General features: G+C 43.5%; 1 protein-coding gene across 3 annotated transcripts; it reads right to left on the reverse strand.

The window, feature by feature from the left end:
- Positions 1-1,312: 1,312 nt before the first annotated feature.
- Rdh11 (retinol dehydrogenase 11) lies at positions 1,313-18,935 on the reverse strand. 3 transcript variants are annotated; one of them, NM_021557.6, is made up of 7 exons: positions 18,806-18,935; positions 16,069-16,187; positions 15,561-15,716; positions 13,494-13,598; positions 12,204-12,413; positions 9,733-9,922; positions 1,313-3,330 (listed from the first exon to the last, which is right to left on the reverse strand). In NM_021557.6, the coding sequence occupies exons 1-7, from the start codon at positions 18,868-18,870 to the stop codon at positions 3,225-3,227; spliced, it is 951 nt and encodes a 316-aa protein (NP_067532.2). In that variant the 5' UTR covers positions 18,871-18,935; the 3' UTR covers positions 1,313-3,224. The 3 variants fall into 3 exon arrangements, with proteins under 3 accessions (NP_067532.2, NP_001349198.1, NP_001349199.1); NM_001362269.1 differs by lacking the exon at positions 18,806-18,935 and adding an exon at positions 17,849-18,041; NM_001362270.1 differs by lacking the exon at positions 16,069-16,187.
- Between the last annotated feature and the right edge of the window lie 1,239 nt (positions 18,936-20,174).

Here is a 20,174-nt window from a genome sequence, read left to right on the forward strand (position 1 = left end):
AAGTGGAGAGATTAAGTGGCCAGGGTCACATGTTTTCAGAACCGGAAAATGGGCAGTGTGATCCCAGAATACCCACAGCTTTTAGCGGCTGAACCAGTCCAGACCATTAGGCTGCCCCGGGTTCTCATTCACAACATGTTAAGAATAGACATTTTGATAAACCAAAGTTATATATTGATCAAAGTAATTTTGTCTCTGCCCTTGGGTAATGTATGATTTGGTGTGGAAGACAGACCCATCTTATCTGCCCTTATGTGAAATATATCAACAATTACGAAGTCCTTTCTGTCCTTCCATAGATATAAACCCCTGTGTATACTGTTGGCAGGGTTTCCAACAAAGGGCCCACTCACAAAAGTTTTCGTGGTGATTCAATATTTATACATGGAAATATATATATATATATATATATATATATATATATATATATATATATATATATATATATATAAAAGGGTGTTACCGAGGGGTACAACACTTATCTAGCATAAGCAAATCCTATAGTCCATCTTCTAAGGTGTGTGTGGGAGTGGGTTCCTGGTGATTTTTGTCTTTGAAGCCCTGGGTTTTACAAGCTTGAATCCACCAACCGTTAAATTCAATGAAAAAATAAAAACAAAACGCAGTGTGCAGGGATGACAAAGTCTGATGTTGTTAGCAGTGGTGCGAAGTCTTAATATTTTTCTTATAAAATTAAAAGGTAGTTCAAGAGTGTTGTTGTTCAATTTTAATCCTAGCACTTGGAAGACAGAGGCAGATGGATCACTGAGTTCGAGGCCAGCCTGGTCTACAGAGCACATTGCAGGACAGCCAGACCATATAGAGAAACCATGCCCAAAAAACATAAAATTAAAAAATTTATACTTGAATATGTATGAACACATGTGAGGGCAAGTGCCCTGCCTGTGGAGCCCAGAAGAGGGTGTTGGGTCTTTTGGAGCTGGAGTTACAGGTGGGCTGCCTGCCATGCTGTTAAGAGTTGTGTGTGATCCAAAGAACTGTGACATTTCTTCAACCCCAAGTCTTATCTTTCTGTCGCAGAAATAGATATAAAAAGGAGCTCCTGCCAAGACCGAGAGATGTGGAAACAGTGACCTTTGGTCGGTGTCACGTAAGTAGAAAATGATTTGATGATTGGTCTGGTGATCACAAACCAAATTAACGACACTTGCATTTTAGGTGTACTATAGTGATTCTGGGACACAGGCATCCAATAGAATGGGAAATAACTGCATAACTGTGTTTTCTTTAAGCTACAATTACTTTCATTTAATTCTAACAGTTATAATCTAGAATTAAAAACAAGGTAATTGAAAAGAACCTTTGTTTTCATTGACAAGTGAATATAAATTAAGTGAAATATTATTTTAATTAATCACTGCATTGTCAAAAATTTTCCAATATCCCCATAAACTAATTTTAAAATACGTTTATTGGTCAGAACAAACCCATAAATTTATTAATTTACAAATATTAGAAGTTAAAGATTGTGGTCCTGTCAGTCTTACATATTCAAGCTTAAAATATAATTGTCAGCCCGAGGAAATGGCAAACTCCCTTAGAATAGCATCCTCCAAACCAGTGATGGGAACATGAGGGATTCCTGACACCCTTGGTCTGCATTGCTTTTGATAAAAGCTCTCCAAATAAAGCAGAATCGTAGTAAATTGAGGCTATCTCTACTTTCTTTTGCAGTGCTGGGATCAAACCCAGGGGCCTCAACATTTCAGGAGAGCATACCCCCAAAGTCAAAATTGATTTCTTTTTTTTTTACAAAATTATTTGTATGTGTGCCTGCATATATATCTATGCACCACATTCCTGCAGGGCCTGTGGAGGTAGATGAGGCTGTCTGATCCTCTAGATCATCTATAACTGAGGTTATAGATGGTTGTGGTTGCCAAGTGGGTCCTAGTAATTGAACCAGGGTCCTCTGGAACAGCAGGCATTACTAAGCCATCCCATCTCTCCATACACATTCCTGAAATGGACATCTTGTTAAGCTAATGTAAGAAAATGCTCTAAAAGATTATGAACTGACTATAATTACCAATCCTTAGGATAACATTTCTGAATAGAGAAATATTTCACTCTTGTGCTTTGGACATTTTCCTATCACTCTGACTGACTGGTGATTAAGACAGTGTGCCTTTCTGTAGCTGTCTATTACTGCCTTTCCGTTATGGTTTTAGATCCTCAGCTGACCCCTTCATTATCATGTGTCCCCTCCTAGGATTTTTCTTTTAAACTTCTTCCCTGCGGCATCTGTGCTTCTCAGTGACCGATTACAACACAGATAGTGTCTCCCTTGCTTTGCAACTGTACTCAAAGACTCCACAGTGATTTGTCCCATCTCTGGTAATTTGTCTACACTACAGTCTGATTAAGAACTTTTCCTTTGTGGCTATTGTGAATTTTGTGGAAACACATTCAACTGCATGAATGCACAAGAAGACACACAAAATCGACACAATGACAATGAGAAGGCCTTTCCTTTTCTAGTTTCCTAAGAGAAACTAAGGCACAAAAAAGAGGCCTCTGTGGGTCTGGGGTCAGTAACTGACCCCAGTGACCTATCGTCTCATACCGTTCCTTTCATTACCTCCTTACTAGGCTGAGAAACAGCGGGAGAAAATGACAGTTTGGCTTTATTTTTATCTCTGCCCTTCAAATCCCACAAATTTCTTAGAGAAGGAAGCTCTTCAGTGGTCTGGACATAGAAAAGTGTCTCAGAAGCCAAAGCTTCAGACTGCCAGATTTAGTAAAAACTTTTCTTAAGTATCCAGATGTTGGGACCACAAAGCCCTGCCTGCCCTTGAGCCAGGCTCCGGGACTCCTGAGGTTCAGCTGAGGTTACAATGGAGTTCTTCAAGGAGAGGATGGTCGGCTCGGAGGAGCTCCATCTAATCCACATTGTCATGTACCAATCTTCATAGGGCTTTCATGCTCCTGGTTAGGGGGAGTTTCCAAAGGAAAATAGGAGCTGTGTAGGTCACATGAAGGTCCTCTGTCTTAGTGATACCACTAGAAACGCTGGCAGGAGCAGGAACAAAATAAGTCAATACAAACTCAAGGGGTTTCGAGGAACCTGGCAGTGTACTAGGATTTAACTGGATGCCAAGCAGGAAAGGCTTGAAGTTCTTCGCTCTTCAGGTTCAAGGTTTTGGCCACTTTGAAGGATAATCATCATCTCCTCCAATCTTCTTTTGAGTCCAAACCACCACTTACCAATCCACTGGGAGGCCCAGCAGGTCACAGCTGACATCCCACAGCCGCCTGGCTATTATCTCATTGCGACCTTGGTAAGAGACCCATGCCAACTGGCAATCACTGGAAGGGAAACAGAGAGACTTGAAACACAGGGTCAATAATGGCATTTTCTCTTTGCCTAATATAAAGAATATGCCAGGAAAACAATCTAGAGCTCACGGGTCCCCCAGATACTTTACAGAACAATGCTATCCTATTCCTTCATTTGCTGATCCTTTTATTTATTTGCATCTCTCTATGTAGCCCAGGCTGGCTTGGACCACTTGCTCTGTTGGCCCAGCCTGGCCTCAACATCATGATCCTTTTGACTCCCTCCTCTCAAATGCTGGGGTTATAGGCACATGCCACCACAGCCAGACTATTCTTCAGTCTCTCCCTCAAGAAAATATTTCTATCTTCTCAATCAACTATCTCCGATCAGAATGCTTCGCTATAAAGTGGTGGTCTGTGTATATGCTTAGCTATATCAGTGTCGCCCAGACACTGTACAGACAGGTCCATTTACTTCAAAGGAGGTCAAAGGTCTACCCCTCAAGGCCTTGGGCAGTGACCTGTGGCTAACATCCTGCTGTTCACATTGGCTGCAGAAGGCATTGTTACAGGAGTGGAGAAGGATCGGGAGCTACCTCAGTGGTTGAGTACTGACTGCCTGGCCCACTTAAGTCCTAGCACATGGGGGCACAGTGAGAAAGGGCGAGGAAGAACAAAAAGCATAAAAGTGAGAATGAGGGAAATCACTTTTTAATACCAAGCCCACTCAGTAATAATGGCAGCAGTATTCCATGAGCTTGATGATTTTCGTTCTCCACACTGTTGTGTTGGGGACACAGTCGAGCCACAGAGAGGTGTTCTCAGAATCCTCCTCTACACTGCCATAACTCTGCAGGACAGGCATCCAAACTCTGTACCACCTAGAAACTTCTTTCAAGGACAATTCTCTTTTATTCATTTTATACTCTCTGCATCTAGTACATTTTGTGCATGCATGTGTGTGTACACATCAGCATGCATACATTCATGTTCATGTGTGCACATGTGCACATGTGTATTCATGTATAAGGAAGGCAGATGTTGACATCACATGTCTTCCTCAATAACTCTCCACCTTCCTTTTAGGGCAGGGTCTCTCAGTGAACTAGAGGTCACCAATTCAGCTAGACTGGCTAGCCAGCAAGCCTCAAAGATCTTCCTGTCTCTGCCTCCCTTGTCCTGGGATCACAGGTGTGTACCAATGCACTTGACTTTTCTGTGGATGCTAGCAAGTGAACTTAGGTCTGAATATCAGATGTGCTAGCTACATGAGAATCAGTTCATCCCAAGATCTTGCAAGAAATGCTGGTGGGAACATAAGCAGAGTAACTCTGGACAAACCCCAAGTGTTTACCGATTCGAGCAACCCCCTTGCCCCTCTAGTACTCATACTGGGATTTTCCTTGTCCTTTTGTCCCCGCTTTGTGCTCCAGGGCAGTGGTTCTCAAACATGGTGGGATCCCTCCTGAGGAAGCTTGGCAATGTCTGACTACAGTTATGGCTGTCACAGAGGATGGAGGTATACCAGTGTCTAGGAGGGGGAAGGTAGGGCTCTGCACAAGGCAGCCTCCCACAAGAAAGGCCTCCTCTGAGGACTGCTGACCTCCCCACAATACCATGTGTAAGCAACTTTGTCTTCAGTCTCATAGTTAAAGGAGGTTCAAAAGCTTTACTGAGCAAGACTTCCTCCCCAGCATAAATATAAAGAGAATCAGAAATTCTCTCAACTCACATGGCTGGCCACAGGTGAATGAGACATCTGGGTTGTTCTGCAGGACCTAGCCACTCCTCTGAACTGACTGCTCCTCCCTCTTGTCAGCTAATTGGTCTCAGCAAGAAGGAAAGTAACTAACACGGGCCTTTCCAGTGTATCAATCACATTAAAAAATTAACTTGAATGGATGGTTAGAAGGAAAGATAGTACCGTAGTATATCCTTATGACCTCAAGTAAGGCAGTGGATCCCTGGATACGACACCAAAAGTCCAACTGACAAACAAACATGATAAATTGGACTTCATCAACATTAAAATTAGACACTTGGGTTAGGGATAGAGCTCAGCAGCAGAAGCTCTGGGTTCAGTCCCAGCAACACATGCACGAGCGCACACATGCGCACATACACATACATGCATGCTATAAATGTGTTTGAGCTTTAAAGGATACCATCAAAAAAGATGGGATGATAATCCACAGAATATAAAGATATATTTGCAAATCATATATCTGATAAAGGGCTTGTATCTAGCCTATAAAGAACACTGAACAGTAAAAAGCAAAACCTAATTTTAAAAATGGCAGAAGAGCTGAAAAGACAATTCTCCAATAAAGATGCACAAATGAACAAAGCACACAAAAATGCTCAACATTAGCAGGAAAATGAAAAGGATAAGCTGCAATTTCATATATACTAGGATGGCTAAGACTAGAAGGAAGGAAGGTGCTGTCCATAGGCTGGAGAAACCTAAGCCTTCACACACTGCTAGTGGGAATGCAAAATTGGACAGCTACTTGGAAAAGCCTGGTAGTTCCTCTACAATTAAATACGAAGTTGCCGAATGGCTCAGAGATTCCTCCATAGATCATTAAGGAATGTCCATACAAAAATTCCCATGTGGGTCAAGTATGATGGTGTAAGTCTTTAATCCAAGTATTCAAGAGGCAGAAGCAGGAGGATCAAGGCCCACCTGGGTTACTTTGCAAATTCAAAGCCAGCTGAGATACAGAGTGAAAACTGATCTCAAAAACAAACACATACAGCACAAAACAAAACCCACAGCCAGACATTGCAGCTCACACCTATAATCCCAGAACTTGGGAAGCTGAGGTACAATAACTGCCACAAGTTCCAGGCCAGCCTTGTTTCCAAAACCAGAATGGAATAAGCCAAACAATAGTAAAATAAATATTAAATGAATGTTCATAACAGTATTATTTAAATAGCCAGAAAGCAGAATGGTATGTTCATTTTATGCATGGTATATAATGATATGAACATACAATGAAATATTGTTTTTAACTAAAAGGTGAAATATACTTTCACATGAATGAAACTTGAAAACATTTAGGTAGGTGAAAGAAACCACAAGAGATTCTAGTTATGATTCCACTTATACGAATATGGAGACTAGGCAAATCCATAGAGACAGAAAGTAGGTTAGTAGGAGCAGGCAAGGGAATAGCTACTAAAATAGTCAAGGCCTCTCTCTATCAGGACAGGCTTCAAATTCACCTCTAGAGACCTGTGACTGCTGCTAGACCTTCAAAATGAAGAAAAAATTAATATTCACAGCATAAGAAAATTTCCTTAAGAGTCACACATCTGAGCATTTGGGAATTAAAAGGCAGGAGGATTAGGAGTTCAAAGCCAGCTTCAACTAGAGATTGAGCTTGAAATCAGCATGAGACCATGTCTCCAAAAAGAGAGAGAGAGAGAGAGAGAGAGAGAGAGAGAGAGAGATAGATAGATAGATAGATAGATAGATAGATAGATAGATAGATCTGGGGCCAGTGTGGCGGCGCACACCTTTCTTCCCAGCACCCTGGGATGCAGAAGCAGGTGACTCTCTGTCTGAGGTCAGCCAGGTCCACAGAGCAAGTTCTAGGACAGCGAAGGCCTAGTAAGACCTTGACTCAAAAGAATAAAACACTTCCAACACACAGTGTTATGTGTCTAGTGTACAGTGCTTTTATACTTTATATAGTTTTTGAAGTTCAGATCTTTATTTCCAACTATTTGATACACAACTTGTATGCATGCAGATATCACATACTAGACAAATATATAGTCTTAGGTCACTTCAACTGAATATCTAATTTTTATTCTTTTGGCAATAGCAAATTTACCCTCCCAATCAACTTGTCCTCTTTGAAGAGTGGATGGGAAACAATGGAACTAAGGTTCAAGACAGTTGGTGTCCCCACACTCCTAAACAGTTCCCCTCGAGGTATGTAAGACAGCTGGCTGGCCACTGACATTCCCAGTCTGCACTGACACTGCAGTACACTTCCCTCTTGCTTGTTTGCCAGACTTCATGCCCACTGCTTTGGAATTAAGTTCCATGCATTCTTTCCCCATTCTGCATCTCCCTTCCCGTTCTCATCAACAACCAGGTTCCACAGATGTGAAACTGGGTTACCAAATCCTCTTTCAGCCCCACACTCAACTAGGCATCCATTAAGAAGTCAGGCAGGCCTCGCTCATGGAAGCTGCCTTTTCATTCCAGTTGTCACTGCTTGAAACCAGGAACTGGTTACTTATGGGGTTACTTATTCAATCATTAATAAATAAATTAATTTAAAAATTTTTTATTCCTTTTTTGTTTCTCCCAAAGCAGAGATCAGATCATATTCTATTTCTCTGCTGCACTAACTTCTATGACTGCTCCACCAGGCTGGCATTATTAACCCTTTGTCATCTGTTTATTCATCTTTCCAATCTAATGCTATTATTCATCTTTCCACTCTAACGCTACCCACAGTATGTTTATTCATCTTTCCACTCTAACTCTACCCACAGTCTTGTCTATAAAATACCAACAATATCTTGAAGGTGGGGATAAAATATAAGTTTGAACTTATGTGACACATGATTTTCTTTATAAAAATATGGTGACAGGCTTGAGGATGGGAATGGGACATGTTTGGCCATGAGTTATGGCAGCTTAAGCTGGACAGTGGGTGAATATGGGGTTAATATGCTATTTATTCTACAATAAAAATTGAGGCAGAGGCAGGCAGATTGTGAGTTTGGGATCAGTTTGCTATGCAGCAAGACCATGTCTGAAAAGATAAATATATAAGTAGATAACAGGGCTGGGAGATTAGCTTAGTGGGTAAAGGGCATGCTTTGCAAACATGAGGATGCACGTTATAGAAAAACAAACCAGATGTGGTGGCACAAACCTGTAATCCCAGGACAGGGGACTGAGACAGGTGGGTTCCTGCGACACACTGGCCAGGGAGTCTGGCTCTCTTGGCATGTCTCAAGCCAAAGACAAGAAATCTTGTCATTCTCTGTGTCCTACCCCCTTCAAAAGGTGGATGGTGCCTGAAGTTATCCTCTGGCTTCCCCAAGGACAGACACACATGCAAGCCTTCATGCATACAAACATGCATACAACACACCCAAAACACCAAAACTTAGGCAGGGGACGTGGCAGTGATAGAACTTGCCCCAAGAGGCCTCAGGGTCCATCCCCAGCACTGAGAAAATAATAAAATAAAATACAAGTGTGATGGTTTGTATATTGTTGGACCAGGGAGTGGCACCATCTGGAGGTGTGGCCTGGTTGGAATAGGTGTGTCACAGTGGGTGTCGGCTTAAGACTCTCACCCCAGTTGCCTGGAAGTCAGTCTTCCACTAGCAGCCTTTGGATGAAGACGTAGAACTCTCAGCTCTGCCTGTGCCATGCCTGCCTGAATACTGCCATGCTCCCACCTTGATGATAATGGACTGAACCTCTGAACCTGTAAGCCAGCCCCAAGTAAATGTTGTTTTTTTTTAAGACTTGCCTTGGTCATGGTGTCTGTTCACAGCAGTAAAACCCTAACTATGACAACAAGGGACTCGATTGGTTCTATTTCAATTGTGAAGATAATAGAGAAATACAGATTAAAAACAAAATAGAGGGGCTGGAGAGATGGCTCAGCCGTTAAGAACACTGGCTGCTCTTCTAGAGTCCTGAGTTCAATTCCCAGCACCTACAGGGACCCAATGCCTTCTTCTGGTGTGTCTGAAGAGAGCTACAGTGCACTCAAACACATAAAATAAATAAATAATTCTTTTTTTTAAAAAAAGAAGAAGTTGGGGTACAAAAAGGGAAGAAAACAGGATTGACATGAGAGAGAGAACAAAAGCTAAAAAAAAACATAATTATTACTATAAAAGATGGTATAAAAATAAAATCAAAGCTAGTGGGTACTAAAAAAAGTGTGAACAGGCAAATTCTTTTATTAAACGACAAAAGCTATTTTAGGAGATGAGAGATGGCTCAGTGTTAAGAGTTCAATTCCCAGCAACCACATGGTGGCTCACAACCATCTGTAACGAGATCTGGCACCCTCTTCTGGAGTGTCTGAAGGCAGCTACAGTGTACTTACATATAATAAATAAATTTTTTTAATCTATTGTTATTACTTTATATGTATGAGTATTTATGTGCAATGTATGTCTATGAACCCTGTACATGCCCAGTACCCACAGTGGCCAGAAGGGAATGTCCGATTCCCTGGAACTAGAGTTACACACAATTGTAACTGAGTGCTGAGAATGGAACCCAGGCCCTCTGGAAGAGCAGCCTGTGCTAGCCCAGCCATCTCTCTGACTCTGGGAAATACACATTTTACAAAAATGCATATACCAGATCAAGCAAACCCCAAGTTATTTCCCCAAAGCAGTAACAACTCATTTCAAAGACAGATACCCTCATACCTGAAATGACTGCCACTTAGGCTCTCGAGACCTTCTGTCAGGGCACAGTACAGGCTCGTCTGAGCTCCCTCTTGAGGGGTCTTGATGAAAACAAAGAAAAGTTGCCAAAGCCATCTCATAATAGAGGAGTACCGCGTCAATTCAGAATGGACTGTGCCAGGGTGTACAGAGTATGTTGTCACTCCAGAACCTGGGGCAGGCAGGGGACATGTCAAGAAGGAAGACAAAATTTGATTTAACAACTAGACAAAGAGAGCAAAGCATGTGACGACACTTATGACACCCACAGGCGATCTCTGCTCCTGGTGAGCATCTATGTCACATGCACCTACTCACTGCAATTTATACACGCTGCAGACTCAGGAAGCAGGCTCCTAAGAGACAGGCTTGCCGCTGCACTAGGGTAGGAGAGCCAAGTCCCAGCCTCCCAGCAGCCCTTCGCACGGTTGGTCTTCCTCATCCCTCCCTCTCAGGCTTCTTTCCACTGCCTTCCATGACCCCATGCCTCTTCCAATGTTCTTAAATCTCCAGGTGCTGTAACTCCTTTCCTTAGTCATCACTTTCTACCCAGATACCAAACCTCAGAATTCTCACAGTGCATTAAACTCCCACCATACAATTTTGTTTGTTTGGGGTGTTTTGTTTTTTTTTGAGATAGGGGTTCTTTGTGTGGCCTTGGTTGTCCTGAAACTGGCTCTGTAGATCAAGCTGGCCTGGAACTCATAGAGATCTGATTGCCTCTGCTTCCCAAGTGCTGGGACTGATGTGTTTATCAACACTGTGTGTGTTTCTGTGTATGTATGCCATGTGTGGGGCACATGCAGAGGCCAGAAGATCCCCTGGAGCTGGAGTTGTGGGCAACTGCTCCTTTGAATAGCAGTAACATATTACATGGAAAGGTCACAGAGATTTTATTAGAGTTGTAGATCCGTCTATGACGAATACACAGAAGCAAACGCATAGGAAGGTGACTGGCAGCTGATGACAGTGGTAATTTGAAGGATGGGGGAATTTCCTTTTCCCCTTCCCTTCTCCCTCTTGCTCCAGCCCCTGCTCGCTCCGGGCTCAGGCTGGGGGATTAATAGAGGCTTTCTATCTTTAGTTCTGTGTACTTCTAAACTATTTGAATGTCATAAAGTGAATGTGACATACAACTAGAAAAACTTCATGTGCCGGCTGTTAAACACCTATTAGCCTCACTTTCCCTCAGAGCTGTAAAGCAAATCAAGAAGTCCCTGAACCTGCCTCATCCTCTACTTCATCCCCAGACCCTACGAAGGACATGGGATGCATGTCTGTGGGACGGATGATCAATCTTCCTGCACATCAGGGTTCCTGTATTATACATACCACTATTTCCCACTTAATGAACCCAACTGCCAGGGCTCCCTTACTGTTTTTCCCTAACTCTCACAATGGATGCATCTCTCTACCTCTGCATCATCTTAGCTTCTTCACCCACCCTTTGGTAGTTCTTACAACATTTTCTCCTTAACTGTCCTGAACCGATAAGGGATGCCTTGCCCTAGCACAGACTGGACACCGGGTCTGAGATGACCACTGGCTTCCTTCTTCTCATCTTGCAACTTCTGTAGCTGTCCTTGTGGTTTGGTCACCCTGTTTCAACAGTGAGGCTCTTGCTCCTGACTCCTTGAGCTTCAGTTCTGTCTGGTTCAACTGCTAGGCACTGCCTGCCCTAGACTCCCTTTCTCTTTATTAGAAATACACAGCAGACAACGCTAACGACCTCTGTTTACTCATGACTAGAAATTCCCTTTCTCAAGCATATTTTTCCCTTAAATTTGATCTTTCTTTTCTTTAAAAAAATATTTATTTTATAGTTATGACGATGTTGCCTGCATGTGTGTGTCATAGTATCCCCAGGAGGTCAGAAGGTCAGAAGCTCCTGGAACTAGAAATGCAGATGGGTGAGCCACCATGTGGACGCTGAGAATCGAACCTGAGTCTTTATAAAAGCAAGTGCTCTGACCTGCTAAACCATCTCTCCCTTGCTTGACCTTTTGCTATTAGAGAGATGCCCCTCCCCTGTCTATCACTCCCAGTACATGTTTCATACTAATGTCTGTTATTAAGTACCACTTCACTTGTCACAAGGAGTAAAAACCCAGACTGCTTGTGAGGACTGAATGGATTATGACCACAAGCTGTGAAGCAGTTCTCACTTTACCTAGGAGGGACTAAATCTTGGAAATCTCAGTAACATGCAGGTAGTGCTGCAGTAAGCAGTGAGGCCAAGTCCTCAGAGTCAGAGTTCCCCTGTCCCTAGCCAGCCACCTCCAATATTCAGTGGGGGCTACTTACTAAAAGCATACCCAGTTAGACTCATGGAAGCAGGTCTGTGCAGGTGACAGGCTCTGGAAAGCACCTCCCCCCCAACCCCCCACCCCCGTCCTGTGGCTTTCTGCTATTCTTACTGTCTCCTGTCTCTCACACTGCTCACGCCCACTCACCTTTCAGCCTCTTGGCCAGCTCCTTAGTGAAGAGAATGTTGGCTAGTTTGCTGTGGCAGTACGCGAGACCCGCACTGTAGAACTTCTCCCCCTGCAGGTTATGGAAGTGGATCCTGCCCAGATGGTGTCCCAAAGAAGACAAGTTGACTATCCTTGATGGGGCCGACTCCTTCAGCTTTTCTAGCAGCAAATGGGTCAGGAGGAAGTGACCTGTTGAGAAAAAGTAGGATTATCAGGGTTGTTCAGCACCCATGTGCAGATAAGAAGGAGCGTGATAAACAGAGATCACCTCTTGGAGGGAGGGAGGGAGGGAGGGAGGGAGGGAGGGAGGGAGGGAGGGAGGGAGGGAGGGAGGGAGGGAGGGAGGGAGGGAGGGGGAGAGAGAGAGAGAGAGAGTGAGCGAGAGAGAGAGAGAGAGAGAGAGAGAGAGAGAGAGAGAGAGAGAGAGAGATGGATGGTACTCGGGAATGAGGTCCACCACAGCAACTTCTCATTATGAGTTAGAGAACAGGTTCAGAGGGGATTTTAGGAACAAGAAGCAGGCAAAGATAGGAGACGTCCTTATGTGAGACATGTTTGGGCTAAGGATATGAATCCTGTTTTACCATCACTGTTTAAGAGCAAACATTGGCACACACATGCACTCAGGAGGCTGACGCAAGAAAATCACGAGTTGGAGGTAGTCTAAGAAAAACCTTAACCCTCAAAGGAACATGGAGAACACATGGCCTCTACCTGTTGCTAACTATAAAGATCGATTGTTAAGACTAGCAACACAGCCCTCTGTCTAATCAAGCTATTCAAATTACTCTCAACAAAAGCCAAATCTGAATTACAGATTTAAAAAGTAGGGAAAAAAGTTGGAGCGATGGCTCAGCAGTTAAGAGTGTGTGCTGTTCTTCCAGAGGACCCAAGTTGGTTTCCTAGTAATCATATGTGGAAGGCCACAACTACTCAGAACTCCAGCTCCAGAAGATCTGATGCTTTCAGCTTCTGCAGACACATACATACATGTAGCATATAGACATACACGCAAATAAAAACAAATCTTTATACATACATATATACATACACGTATAAATATACATGCGTGTGTGTGTGTGTGTGTGTGTGTGTGTGTGTGTAGGCAGAACGTGAAGCAAGCCTCAGGATTAGCCTTCATCTTTTAGGCAGTTCTTAACTATGTACTATGCATGCATGGTTAATTATAGCCCCGAGCCCCAATGATGCCACAGATAAGGCTCTGAGTTCTCGGTTCCCCATGGCTTTGGTTGGAGACAGACTTCTTACCCAGGTGGTTGACGCCAATGTGCATCTCAAAGCCGTCTGCAGTCTTCGAGTAGGGGCACATCATCACGCCCGCATTGTTGATGAGAAGGTGCAGATGCTTTTCCTCTGCAGGAAGAGAAGACAGCCAGGGTGTTCACATCTCAGACAGCCTCCTCACAGCCCAGGCTCCCAAGTGGGGGATGAAAGCAGGGGTGTGAGACAGCACTCTCCGCCCTTATTCCTCCAGTGACTTTGTATTGTTTTGTTTTTTGGTTTTTTTTTATTATAAGACTAGGGCTAATCTACACACCTTGACAGGGCAAAATTCCATTTTACATCACAGACTATCACATCCAGGCTCCCCCAAAGCACCTTCCTCATTGGTTTGGGGAAGTGTTCCATCTACCTCTCCCAACAGAAAGACGTTCCAAGCTGAATGGAAAGACTTAGAAGCTAACAGGGGTGGAGGGGTGAGGCTTGGGTGCCCCGTGAACACCCATACTTGTGGGACTCAGGCCTTCAAAGAAACCTGCCATCTCTCTCTCTCAGTTCATTTCCTTGTGTGATTTATAATTTATGACCATAAACTTTTTTTTTAAGTTTATCTTTTTTAATATGAGTACACTGCAGCTGTCTTCAAACACACTAGAAGAGTGCATTAGATCCCATTACAGATGGTTGTGAGACACCATATGGTTGCTGGGAATTGAACTCAGGACCTCTAGAAAAGCAGTTAGTGCTCTTAACCATTGAGCCATCTCTCCAGCCTGACTGTAAACTCTTAAGGGTAGAAATATTTTTCTCAAGAAGTCTAGATCCCTGGGTGATGGGGGTGAGGCATACCTACTTATGGGGAGATACCACAGCCTTCTAAAAAGTGTTATTGCATCTATTTATTTGAGAGAGAAAGACAGAAAATACATGGCATGGAGTATGTGCAGGTCAGAGGACAACACATGTGAGTTAGTTCTCTCCTTCTGCCAGGTGGGTCCTAAAAATTGAACTCTGGTTGCTTGGCAGCAAGCACCTTTACCTGCTGAGCCATCTTGCTGGCCCCATAGGTCTTTTTAAACATGATATCAGCCTGGTTTCTAATTATCACAAATCACCACTCTTTCTTTCTCTACCCAGATCCTAAGAATGTGGCTTGAATGAGACATTCCCCCATGAATCTCAAACATTTAAATACTTGGTTCCTAGCTGGTAGCTGTTTGGAGAGAATTAGGTAGTGTGACCTTGCTGGAGGAAGCATGTCTCTAGGGACTGGTTTTGAGGTTTCAAAGACCTCATGCCCTTCCCAGTACGCCTTCTGTATCTTGCTGGCTGTTGTAGATGTGAGCTCTCAGCTACACCTGCTGCCACACCTTAGTCTGCCATCATGGACCCTACCCTTCTGCAACTGTATTGTCACAGCAAAGGAAAAGTAAGCAACAGATCCAGAGCTAGTAAGCTGCTGTACTATGTCCAAGGTGGCCAGGGCTTTGTTCTTCTTCTTAGTACATAGACTGTGGACCAAATGGCTCTCTTATGAATCTCAACCTTCTATATAGCTCCAGCTCTCAAGAGCCTAGGGCCTCCTCAGCTTCCTATCTTAGCCTGGATGACTGTGCTATACCCTACCAAGCCCCTATTGAGTTCTGATGTTTCTGCTACAGTTTCAGCTTTAGCTCTTGCTCACTGCTATAATTTTGGGGCTGGAGGAACTCTTTGGGAAGGATTCAGAAGTGTGGCCTTGTTGGAGAAGGTATGTTATTCGGGGTGGGCTATGAGATTTCAAAAGCCCACACCATTCCCAATTAGCTACTTCTTTCTGCCTCATGGTTGCAGATCCAGACAGTACTGCTTGACAGCCATGTCTGCCAACCTGCTGCCACGCTCCTTGCTCGCTATGACAGTCATGGACTCTAGCCTTCTGGAACTGGGAACCCCAAATTAAATACTTTCTTTTATATGTTGCCTTGTTCAGTGTCTCAGCATGGCAATAGTAAAGGAACTAAAACAGGCTCTCTTTTCATTTCTGCATCCTGAAGATGTCCCTTTGACATAAATCATATCCCAATGATTATAATATCGTCTCTCACCACTTACCAGCTAAGAAGTCTTTGGCAAAGGCTCGAATAGACTTGGTATCAGCTAGGTCCAGTTTCCGTACGAAGACCTGACTGTTCCCTGTGACGGCTTGGATCTCACGAGCCGCCAGTTCCCCCTTGTCCACATCCCGGCAAGCTAAATACACACGGGCTCCTGTCAACCAAACGAAGCAAAAAACCAGTCAGCTCTGGTTTCAAGTGGTTTGAGAGACTGAACACAGATGCTGAGTGCTCCTGACATTTTACAAAATCGGAATTTTTATCCCTTATTTCACGACCATGGTATCTGAAGCAACTTAGCAAAGAAAAAAATAATAAAAATGGTATTTGCTATTTTTTAAAGTTTTAAGTGCCCATTATATGTAGAACACCATACTAGATTCAGACTATAACAGGAAATTAATAAGGTACTTGGAGTGTTCTTACATTCTAAGTCTGGGAAGAAACAACCATCACTGTGAGGAGTAAAATATCAGCATAGGTGAGTTAGAAACATGTGCACTTGCCTCTTTGGGCCAGATCTTTAGCTGTCTCCTTCCCAATGCCTGTGTTAGCACCAGTGACTATGGCTACCTTCCCGGGAAGCTGAACATTAGATGTGCACACCCCACTGGACAGCATTTTCCTAGAAACACAAGAAAACATCAATCCTTCGTTATCCATTCCTGCCAAGGACTCCTGAAGCTACATTCTTCTTCCAATTCCAGGGCTGAGTTTGCTTTTATGGCTTCCAATGTTATTCTTTTATAAGGTTAAGTTAAAAAAAAAAAAAAAAGGCAAGGCCGGCAGGATGCCTTAGCAGTTAGGCATGCTTGCCTCTAAGCCTGTTGACATCAGTACAGTCTACAGGATCTATATGATAGAAAGTGAGGTTTGACTCCTCAAAGTTATCCTCTGACTTCCACATGCACGCCATAGTACACGCATGTGTACCCGTACCACCATATAATAACACACAGTAAATAAATATTAGGAAGTAAGGAATAAAGAAGACAGCTTTCTGCTCTTAGGCCAGGTATATACCACTCAGGAGATAGATGAGTTCGAGGCCAGCCTGGGTTACAACTGTCTCAAAAAGGAAAACAAAAATTTTATGCTCTTGTTTAAGGACAAAAAGTGATAGCATTTTAAAAACAAAAGTTAGATCTGGCTGAGTATGGTGGCCCATGCCTTTAATCCTAGCACTGGGGAAGCAGTGGCAGGCAGATTTCTAAGTTCAAGGCCAGTTTGGTCTAACATAGTGAGTTCCAGGACAGCCAGGGAGATATAGAGAGATTCCGTCTCAAATAACTGAAACAAAGTTATACCTGCTCCCCAAAGCACAAGACCTAGATAAGTGTTTGATTGGTCAGGCACCTGACTTCAGTTTAGTTTCCAATCAGGCATGCTTGGCTTAGGAAATCATAAGATTCAACCAAACAGAAGAAAAGTGGCCTTTCTATGCCAATCTGTGACAAACAGCATCTTATAATCTTAAGAAGGGCTAATCCAATTCAAAGAATAGAAATCATAAGCTTATGAATCTAGGTCAAAAATAAGAAAAAGATAGCCACATTCACACATTTAAAAACAAAAACAAAACATTTAAGAATGAGACAAGGGCTAGGAATATAACAGGGTAAGCATACATAGTTTACCCAGATGCCAAGCCCTGGGTTTGACTACTGACATCACACATTAATATCAGAACAACAACAACAAAACAACAACAGAGCAGAGTTCCAGCAGAGTGAGGATCCATACGTTTGTCTGGTTGGAGTCCTTGCACCTGTGCGTAGGCTTTGCTGGCCTTTCCAAATGGATGAAGCACAAACACAACCCTCAGATTTTCCTCTTCTCTTCTCAATTTTAGGACTAAAAGGATCTGTTGACTCAGAAGTGCGTTTTTAAGGAGCATTTCAACCATTCCACTAAACTTGTTATCTGCAAGCAGCCACTACTTAAGACAAACTAACTTGTGGTACCCAAAGGAACCTCTCTCTCCTCAGCGATCAAGGCCCCTGGCTCTGTGTCTCACGTCCCTTCAGACTGAACTTCAACACTGACAAATCCTGGGGACCAGGAATTGGCTCTTCCTCCTTCCTCTGTCATCATCGAAAACAAGAAATCAACTTTGAAAGCGCAGCTCTGGCCCCACTCTCCCATGCTGGCTCCAACGGGGATAGTAGAGTCCTTAGAGTGCTCGCTTCTAAGACACATTTCACTGGATGTAGCTCCGGTTCATGTTTTGTTGAGATTCTATATGGATATGAAGATCTTGTGGTAAAAAGAAACCCAAGTTTTTACCTGAGTACAAGGCCCATGTGTGCCTACTTATGGGAGCTGTAAGTATTCAGAGAGGAGAGGGGAAAAATGAAAGTAGCCACCAGAGAGAGAAGAAAAAGCAAAAAGAGTGGGAAGTAGGTCTTGGAAGAAAAAATGTTGGTCATGGTAAGAAATGACAGAAGGATGGCACAGCCTCAGCTCCAATAGGAACTATGGCCACGCCCAGAAAGAAGGTGGCGTTTATTACTGGTCCACCGTCACTCCTGGTGACTTACTCAGAACCAATCAGTGGACTGCCCCTTGTGGTAGCCTGCCGCTGATTCTCAGGTGATTACACACACCTCCAGGTTTGGGCTGACCTGACACTTAATTAAGAAACCATCCTTTGACCACGTGGTTCTTCTCCTGGCTCCTAGTAATCTAATTAGGGCAAACAAGCACGTGTTCCTACTCCGAAGGACAATGAATCTTCCCCTTCAGTTGTCACAAACACCTAAACAAGTGAATAACGGCAACAAGGAAGCATGCCCCAGATAACATTGGCATCGGGTTCAGAGAGCAAAAAGTGCAACCCTCCTGTAGTACCTCAAGGGCTGGAGACAAATAGTTAGACAAAGGCTGGTTCAAAGCTTGGGAGTGGAGAAAACAGTTAGAATCTAAAGCCCGCCATACTCAGCGGCTTCCCGAAGCTAGAGAGCAAATAGTGCTAGAGGAAATAAGGTAGGCCAGAAAGAGCAATACAGGATGATGGAGACCTGGAGCGCTTTTACGACCACCTGGGGTCTGACGTCTGGCCGTGCCCACATCCAGGGCACCAGGATCTCGCCTACAGTCCAGTAAACTCCAGATCTTTGCTACCTTAAAGGGCTTCTCAGTCCTTTCCTAGTCTTTCTTTACGGGGGCTAGGGAGAGGGCTTCAGTAGGGATTTTTTATCTTCTCTAAAAGACCTGGCAAGAAAAAGCAACATTCGCACAGACCTGATTTTTGGCGTGACCAAGTACAGGATGAAGGGAAGAGAGAGCAGAAGCAGGAATCCGAACATCTCAGCACCACCGAAGCGCAGTTGAAGTTGATGCTCTAAAGAGGACAGCGGGACTTATGGCTTCTGATCCTAGACACACCCCGGTTCAACTGCAACCGCCAGGGAGCAAAGCCCTCTGGGAAATGTAGTCCTGGATTTGGCGGCCGCCTGGCGGTGATACATTCAGAGTATACTTCCAAGCACTATGAAAAGTTGAATAACACAACCGTGGAGCAATGGTCTTCAGTGGTCCAGGGCCTAGGCCTGTGGGATCGTTGAGCCAGCCCTTCTACCACTCCTCTGGCCACTAATTGACTCTTTGGAAGTCTCGCGGGTTTGCTATCTCCTGGAGCCCAAGTCCAGTGTTTGGTTCAATTTTCCCCAATCATTATTAGGAAATTACATTTTGTCTGGGAGACAGCGTCTGGAAAGTATTCTGAGGTTAATTACAAAGGGCAGGAGCCGTTAGTCGGACAGTTGGTGTGGCGGAAGATGTCCTTCCTCAGAGATGACCTTTGCCCTATGGGGCAAAGCAAGTTAAGACCTCCTAGAGAGTCACGGTTGTGTGTACTTCGATCTATGATAGTATCCTTCATAATTTCCCAAGCCCTTGGTTGTTATTTGATAATAAAATAGTTTCTTGGATGACTATATCATGTATTACTCTTCAAGGAAACAATGCATTTCTCAGATTGGCACAGTTGGTTTTATCACTTTGTCAAAGAGTTTAATCCCGTCTTGAACTAAGGCCAGGAACATTTCTTTGGGAAAAGGCAAACTCCCTGTTCAAACTTTTCTTTCCTTTGAGGTGTACCTCATGGGGATAAACATGAGTTATCATGTTTAACAAGTTTTAAAAGTCATTGTCTGTGGTTTCCCACCTTCACTATTCAGTTTCTGGTTCATTTGCATAATTAATTTCCATTCATTGGAAGATACCTGTTCCACAGTCAAGTTGGAGCCATATACTGTATAGCACCTGGGAAGAAGACATATTCTTACAGATTTAGTATTGGATTATCTAGTAATCATCAGCATTTAACGCTTTCTTAGTGTCTAGTATGTAGAGAGCAGCTCACAGCTCAAAGAAAAAAGTCTTTTACGTATTCTGTTTCTTATTCATTTTATACATGTTTAACAGTATTTCTACAATAAACTGGTGTAGTCTCTGAGAGGTGACACAGACAGCTGTGAAGTACTGCTTCAGGAGTTGTCAAAGCTGCAGCTTTCTCCTTCCTGCTTCAACCTTCAGCCTTCTTGAGACAACTCTTTGGGGATCAGTGAGAAAGAAAAGAGAGAGGGGGTGGTGGGGAAGAATTATAAAC

This window comes from Mus musculus, chromosome 12 (genome assembly GCF_000001635.26).
Source record: "Mus musculus strain C57BL/6J chromosome 12, GRCm38.p6 C57BL/6J".
Taxonomy (NCBI): Eukaryota; Metazoa; Chordata; class Mammalia; order Rodentia; family Muridae; genus Mus; species Mus musculus.

What these genes read in the sequence shown, in the direction of transcription:
- Rdh11 (NM_021557.6), bottom strand. Translation starts at nt 18,870, where the DNA reads ATGTTCGGATTCCTGCTTCTGCTCTCTCTTCCCTTCATCCTGTACTTG. An exon ending in TTGGTCACGCCAAAAATCAG is followed by an intron (nt 16,188 to 18,805) that starts GTCTGTGCGAAT and finishes TTGTGTTTCTAG; the next exon opens with GAAAATGCTGTCCAGTGGGG. An exon ending in CTAAGTGGCAGTCATTTCAG is followed by an intron (nt 3,331 to 9,732) that starts GTATGAGGGTAT and finishes TTTCCCTTCCAG; the next exon opens with TGATTGCCAGTTGGCATGGG.